Below are 8,308 nucleotides of genomic sequence, written 5' to 3'. Positions count from 1 at the left end.
TTCTTAAATTCAGCTCAATTATTTCACCAACAAGTTCAAATAAATATCATTTTATACCTTCTAGGGAGTTATCTTTGAGAAAGAAACTACTCTATTAATTATTAGATTTGGCTGTTGGAAGTTAACTTATGATACCCAGATAGCCCTACAGAATGCCTTTATAATAATGCCTCTCTATAACTGAAATGGCTTGTATCACTTGAATATCCTTCCTAACACATTTCCTAGCGAATAAAAATTTTCCTCCTAAAAATCATGATAAAGGTCTTTTGGCTCACAAGTTTATTGATCATATATTCACTGAGTGCCTAGGAAATCCAAGCTGCATTGAAGTATGCCTTTCTCAGTGATGGAGTCAGAATGAACTGATGATTCCCAGTGTGCCATGCTCTTTTGTATGCATGAATATGAGATACAATTATCTGGGATATCCTCTTCATATCCCAGTTCACTCACCACATTCCATTCTGCTACACTATGTGCCACCACAATGAGATGTAAGATATTGGTTTATAGACCATGGTTTATCCAACTTGGTGTTTTCTACCAAGTTGTTTTCTAAGTATTTATTACTAAATACTTAATAGTCATCCTTCATTGCTCTAAGAACAATATCGGATGCTATTGCTTAGTTGAGTGAATTCTCTACATATTAACTAAAATAATTTTATTGAAACACAAATTATTTAATGCCACACCTGTGCTTAAATCATTCTGGTGGCTTCTCATTGTATTGGAAAAGATTCCAAACTTCTTGAGAGGACATGGAAAGATTCTTTTTAGCTCTCTGATATCACTCTCTTGCCATTCTTTGCCTTGTAGTCTAAGCTGTAATCACACTGATCATTTACTTCCTTGAACAAGCCAAGGTCTTTCCCAGCATAGATCTTTGCACTGGCCATTTTCCCTGCCTAGAATGTTCATCACCTTTCTTTTCTCATGTTTGGCTCCTTTTAATCTTTCTCATCTTAACTGAAATATAACTTCCTCAGAGAGGCCATCTTTGACCACTAAAGCAAGTCTCTTCCATTCTCTCCAATAGCACCCTGCTGTTTTATAGCATTTATCAAAATCTATAGTTAAAATTTATTTGTTCATATTTTTGTTTTCTATTTTCACTAGATCTTAAATTCCATGAAAGCAGGACTGTGTGTATGTCTTATTTATGGGTATAAACCTAGTATCTGGTACATAATAGGTGCTCAGTAAATATCTGTCAAATGGATGAATAGTAAGATATCCCCATTTCATTGCTTTGATGGCAGATTTTGCCTGGATACTTGAGAGTGTCAGTAACTTCACCTGCTCAAAGTCTTCCTTCTCTGTCCCCAAAGTTATGTGGAAACTCACTTCATCTGATTCACTAGTGTTTGCTTAGACCTTAGTTATCACTCCAATAGAAAAGCAGAAAGACACAGCATGATGTAGTGAAGACAGCTTGAGTCTGTGCTGACACACTTGGATTAACATGTTACCATCATTGCTGTCTAGCTGAGTGACTTTGGGCATGTTATTTGCTCTCTTCAAGCTTTAATTTCTTCATGTGCAAACAAGCATAATAATACCTCCCTTTCAAAGTTGTGAGAAGTAAGTAACTACATAGTGACTAGAACAATTTCCAGCACAGAGAAGATATTAATAACCATAGTGATTACTGTGACTGTCAGATATTAGACCAAGGGTAATTTTATAAGTCACATAGTCTGATAAATATGGTATATAACTTATTCTTTGTAAGGCATTTCTTTGATTTGGAGCACCAACCATCCTAAGGATGTAGACATTTTCATTTTTCTTCTTTCCCCTCCTTTCTACCCACTAACTTGTTCAAGGCATTCTTCATTTCTTCATTCCTAAGGGTATAGATAATGGGGTTCAGCACGGGGGTGACTGCAGTGAAAAACACAGATACCACCTTGTCCTCTGGGAGGCTGGTGGATGGGCGGGAATAGATGAAGATGCAGTGTCCCAGGAATAGTGTAACTACGGTGAGGTGGGCTGCACAGGTGGACAGGGGCTTCCGCCTGCCCTTGGAGATCCGCTGCCTCAGACTCACCAGGATGACTGCATAGGACACCACCAGGACCACAAAACAGACCACGGAGATCAGTCCACTGTTGGAGACAATGAGGATCTCAATTATGTGAGTGTCAGTGCAGGCCAGCTTGATCACCTGAGGTACATCACAGAAGAAGTTGTCAATCTCATCAGGACCACAGTAGGGCAGCCTGATGGTGAGGGAGGTGAGGGCTATGGAGTGGATGGTTCCTCCAGTCCAGAGGGCCACAGCCAGCAGCATGCATACCTTCCAGTTCATCACTATCATGTACTGCAGGGGCTTACAAATGGCCACATACCGATCATAGGCCATGACAGTGAGGAGGAAGATCTCTGTGCAGGCAAAGAGGTGCAGGAAGAATATCTGGGTCACACAGGCATCAAAAGAGATGAGCTTTTCCTCTGACCAGGTGTCTGTCAGCATCTTGGGGACAGTGACAGTGGAGTGGCAGACATCAATAAAAGACAGGTTGCTGAGGAAGAAATACAGGGGGGTATGGAGCCGGTGGTCATAGATAATAGTTATGACAATGAGAATGTTCCCAATCAGGGTCAAGACATAGAAAATGAGAAACATGGAAAACACAGCTATCTGTGCCTTCTGATTTACAGATAAACCTCTAAGCTGAAAATATGTCACTAAAGAAGTTTGATTGAGTAAGACAATCTCTTCCATTCTGTTAGACAGCCTGTAAAGAATTAGAAAAAAAATTTCAATATAACATTTAATATCTGCATCAATCATTTGGTCATTTAATTTCTTGTGTGTTTATGCCTTTTCTCTCTAGAATTTATGGTAAAATATCTTGCATTTCTTTTTTTTTTTTTTTTTTTGAGACGGAGTTTCGCTCTTGTTGCCCAGGCTGAAGTGCAATGGCGTGATCTCGGCTCACTGCAACCTCTGCCTCCTGGGTTCAAGGGATTCTCCTGTCTCAGCCTCCCGAGTAGCTGGGATTACAGGCATATGCCACTGTGCTTGGATAATTTTGCATTTTTAGTAGAGAACAGGTTTCTCCATGTTGGTCAGGCTGGTCTCAAACTCCCAACCTCAGGTGATCTGGCCACCTTGGCCTCCCAAAGTGCTGGGATTACAGGTGTGAGCCACCGTGCCCAGCCATCTTACATTTCTTTTGAAAATCCCCGTTAACATCTTATATCATGATACACTCATAGTAGGTGCTTAAGATACACTTTTGGAATAATAGAGAATTTTCCTTCATTAAGAGATATAAAACAATCTTGCAGAGAGAGAGAGAGAGAGAACAAGTTATTTCTCCTTTAATGTAGTAAGATATCAATGCTTAGATTTAGGTTGTGGATTTTTTCAGGAGAAGAAGTTAAGATTCTCTTTAACCTAAATACATAATTTGTTTGAGGCTACACAAATCTGGCCCCTGAACATAGTTTTTTGTTTTTGTTTTAAATCGTCCTGTAGACTGCACTTTTCATTAACCCAAACTACTTGCTCTGTTGTTGGCTTTACCATGGGACTCTGAGACTGTAATTTCCACAATATAACTTTTAGAGGGCAGAAGCTTTGCATCAAGCTCCTAGACAATTGGCAATGTGGCTGTGATGTTCTCGAACAATTATTTAGAGAAGGCAGGATAAAAACCCTGGAAACCTTGGAAAATGTGGAAATTCACCTCTCCTCCACCTCTCAGCTGATGGCAGACTTATTCTTAAACTAGAGGTCAAGATCCAAGCCTATACCATTTTGATTAGATTACTCTGGCTCTTTTCAAAGTCGCATTCTGTTGTCTGACTTACCACCCCACGAATGAAACGAAAATAGTTGTTTTATTTTCTTTTAAATTAGCCTATGACTTAAGCACCACTTTTTTAAAAAAATAACAAGTATATGCATTATAGTCACAGGATTTTAGCTCTAAAAGGGACTTGAGAGTTGATGTATTTTTTTTCATTTTACAAATAGAGAAAATGAGGCACAGTGAGGCAAATCAACTGGTTCAAGCTTACATGGAACTGGAGTCACAGCTGAGTCTAGAGCTCAGGTCTCCCGACTCTTGGTCCAGGCTTTCTCTGCTCTACCACCACGCTTACCTGAATTTTTGTGGTGGTTGGTAGAATCAGGGAGTGAAGCAGAATATGTCTTAGTGGACTCTCTCTTCCTCTCTTTGATGTCCTGAGCCAGATTGTGGGCGGGGTTGGGAGGACTATAAGGCGCCTCTCTTTTCTAGCTTTCCTCCTTCATGCTGCTGCCCTGACGCACACAATCTTCCAAAGGTTGCCCACTGAAGGAAGCTGTCTCTCTTGGTTGCTCGGTCCCCATGATCCTTGCTACTTCCTTCCTATCACGGGTGACTACCGGTGATTTATATCATCCCTCAAGATCAGGCTCCCTGGCAGACTAATTAGTCAATACCACGCTGCTTGTGAAAATAGGCTAGAGAAGGCTCTTCATCTGCTGCTAGCTCTCTCTTTCTCCTCAAATATCTCCTATACCTTATCATGCTGGCCTTCTGAGATAACAGCCTTTTCTGTTGTCCATGTCAGAGGAATGACTAATAGTAGTGTCAAATCAAGGAACTGAAAAAGCAGTTCTGTGGTAAGGCAGATATTTTTGGGGCAGAGATTAATATTTACAGCAACATCTAAATGTAGCTATAGATTAATTTACCATTTAGGAAATTTTTCTTAGCAGCTTTTTTTTTATTTGAAGCTTTTGCTCCAAGAAGTGATTTTAAGTGTTACTGATTTACACCTGTTTTCATGGTTGCAAAATTCAAAGTTGAAGAACTGGACAAGCATGGGGCTAGGATTTTATTCGGTATGGGAAATTTCACCTGCAGAGACTGAAAAGCGTGTGCAGATCAAGAACTATGTTTGAAATGAAGACGTCTATTCTCTCCCCATAGAATATGAATATGCATTTTAAACTAAACTTTTCCATCATTATCATTTTTTTCTATTTCTGTGGAGCCACAGGAAAAAATGCTTTGAAAAATGGGGCTGTGTTCAACTGCAGCAGAAAGAATATGGTGCCCCAGAAGAAAACCTAATGTTTACTGCATGCATTTAAGGGAAATGGGGAAAGATGATTAAGAACAAAAATAAAATCCAAATGCAACAAAAATATCTATAAAAGTCATCTGGGTTGTTTCTGATGCTTTTAGTACCTCCAAAAGTCACAGAAGTGTCGGTCCTATACTTTCAATATCAAGAGTTTTATCTTCCAGTAGAAATAATAACTTATTTGAAATTGGACAAGTCAGAAAACCCCATTTACCTTGATTTTTCCATAAGGTGAGAGCCCCTGAAGTTCCTTCCTCAGGTCTTGTTCACAATTTTGGTGATAAGTCACAGTAGACGTATTTGGTAATATTTTCTGGTAAAAGGTACTATTACTGGCTGTCTATAAAACTCACAACATTGTACCTATATTATTATCATAATATTTTTCAGTATTTCAAAGTATGAAACTCTACAGCAAGATTTTCTAGGATTGGTTTCTAGTTAACAGAAGATGTAGTATAGAAATAATTTTTTTTTCACTTTTACAGATTGTAGTGGTGAGTAGAGGGGATTAAAAGCCACAATCAAGCCTGGGCAACATGGTAAAAACCCCATCTCTGCAAAAAATACAAAAAATTAGCTGGGCATGTTGGCTTACACTTGTGGTTCCAGCTGCTCAGGAGGCTGAGGCAGGAGGATTTCTTGAACCCAGGAGGTCAAGGCTGCAGTAAGCCACGATTTTGCCACTGTACTCCATCCTGAGTAACAGAATGACCCTGTCCCAAAAAGAAAAAAAAATAAGCCACAATCACACAATCAGCCACTTTTGCGGCCCTGCAGGTTTATTAAGACGCTCCTAACACAAAACTTGACCTAATTATTCAGAAAACCAGTGTGGCCGAAGCATCTTATTTCCTTTGCAGCACACTGTTTAGGTGCAAGTTTTGTATTGTTAGTTTCAGGTGGATCATTCCACCTTCAAGTACTGAAGGGGAATCTGTAGAGAAAGAAGCAGCCGGCACTGGCAGCTGTAGTGTTGCTGTTGTTCTACCTGCGTTATATAGGCTTTATGTTCTTGAGGACTTCTAAGCAATGACATCAGCTTGCCCTACTCACTAATTAGGAAAAGCTAATTCTGTGGGAAATGAAGTTACAGACTTTGCAATCATCACCGAGATAATTTAATGAGAAGGCAGTACTTAAATGTCTAAATCTTTAGGATGTATTTATATATGATTAAATTAACTACTATTTAGTGATTGCCTACTATGTGCTAAGTATTAGGTGATGGGCTTTCATGTTTTCTTATTTAATTAATATAAAAATACAGAGATGAGAGAAGGGTAATGAAGTTGAGAGTTTAGTCAGCTCTGTGACAGAGAGATTAAGTGCTTTGACTCTAGAAGAGATTGGGTGCAAATTCCAATGTCCTAGATGTATTAATTGGAGAAAGTTACTTAGCTTTTCTGGTCCTCTGTTTTTCCATCCATAAAGCATGAATAATAATAGTAAAACTTTTTAGAACTCTTGAAATCTTTGTAAAGCATGTAGCTCTTAGCATGCTACCTATAATAATATAATTACGTTAAATGCAAATCAAGGAAAAAAGAAAAAAACAGCCTACCACCAACTACCAGCCAACATTTTTGGCTTCAGTTTTTCATTATTTTGGATAACAGTGAAAATTTAGAACCTCTTGTTCCAATTCTCTTTTTGCTTTCTCTCTTTAGATATATGAGCTTGGTGGTTTAAATTGGTGAAAGAAGACTCCAAAGGAGAGGTAGAAAGATTATACTTTCAGTTTGAATTTCAAGATTGAATAGTTTTGTGGAATGGTTAGAATATTTTAAATAAAGGATATGGTTGCAAAATTCAAAGTTGAAGAACATAAAATAAGGCTTAAAATAATAAGGCTTAAAATAATAAGGCTTAAAAAAACAAGGCTTAAAATAAGGAGCATAAAATAAGGCTTATAGCCAACCCTCCAAGGACAGTGTGTAGAAAAGAAGATGGTAATAAGAGTGAACATATCAGAAGTTACAGAAAATGCTTACTCCTAAGGCCTTGTGGCTTGGGCATCTTTTCCCTAGTTTTCTTGTTTGATTTATTATCATTGATTAGAGGCCAGACTTGGCTGCAATGAAGAACCTGAAACTTCAAGAACTTTACAAAATTTTGCCACTCAGTCACTGTTGGACTTGTGTTGTCACTATAATAGCCTTGGAAATCAGGGGACACATTAAGAAGAGGGATGGCCAGGCACAGTGGCTCAAGTCTGTAATCCCAGAACTTTGGGAGGCTGAGGTGGATGGATCATGAGGTCAAGAGATCGAGACCATCCTGGCCAACATGGTGAAACCCCATCTCTACTAAAAATGCAAAAAAAATTAACTGGGCATGGTGGCGTGTGCCTGTAGTCCCAGCTACCCAGGAGGCTGAGACAGGAGAATTGCTTGAACCCAGGAGGTGGAGGTTGCAGTGAGCCGAGATCGCGCCACTGCACTCCAGCCTGGCCTGGCGACAAAGCGAGACTCTGTCTCAAAAAAAAAGAATAGGGATATGCTGGCCATACTAATTCTCTGTTAAAACAAACTAAATATGGCCTGAGAAGAACTCTGTACTTCTATATTTGAGTCCTTGTGGATGACCTGTAACCTAGCCTAACAGGCAGACAAGATTGAAAACCTAACTTAGGAGTATGCACCTGTAACGATAGCTGAGATTTGGCCAACCCCAGTGGCTATACTTCAACCACTCATACACTACTAAGTGTTCAAACTGTGTTCAAATAAGGCAGATGTCAACCTGGTACACCAATCCAGCTGTTTATATATCTCACTTCTGATTTCTGTATTTTATTTACCTTTCTTTTTTTGTCTGTAAATCTTCTTCCACCATGTGGCTGTGCTAGAGTCTCTCTGAATCTGCTGTGATTCTGGGAGCTACCTGATTTGTGAATCATTCATTGCTCAATTAAACTTCTTTAAATTTAATTTGGCTGAAACTTTTCTTTTAACAAATTGTGTCAGAAGTGGGATCCGAACTAGACCTTCTGATGACCTGCAGGATCAATGAGTGAACAAGCAAGGTACCTGATTAATGGACTGTGTCCTTTGATGTCTCAGAGTGACTGAGGATTGTGGTAAGTTCTCTCTCAGATTTTGGAGCTCCATAGATTAATGCTTTGAGCTTTCCAAGTTTCTATGAGCAAATTTCTGATCCAAACTGGGTTTGAAAGTCATGACAGAAACTGGACTGGGTTCAGAATCAAATT

General features: G+C 39.1%; 1 protein-coding gene across 1 annotated transcript; it reads right to left on the bottom strand.

Annotated features, from left to right (window-relative positions):
• Positions 1-1,786: 1,786 nt before the first annotated feature.
• On the bottom strand, positions 1,787-2,734 carry LOC105726713 (olfactory receptor 4E1). The gene has a single exon (XM_012466255.3). The coding sequence runs from the start codon at positions 2,732-2,734 to the stop codon at positions 1,787-1,789; it is 948 nt and encodes a 315-aa protein (XP_012321678.3).
• Positions 2,735-8,308: the final 5,574 nt, after the last annotated feature.

Source organism: Aotus nancymaae, unplaced genomic scaffold (assembly GCF_030222135.1).
Source record: "Aotus nancymaae isolate 86718 unplaced genomic scaffold, 86718_ANA_hifiasm-v0.15.2.pri h1tg000011l, whole genome shotgun sequence".
NCBI classification, from domain to species: Eukaryota; Metazoa; Chordata; class Mammalia; order Primates; family Aotidae; genus Aotus; species Aotus nancymaae.
This window is presented reverse-complemented; position numbering and strand designations above follow the sequence as displayed.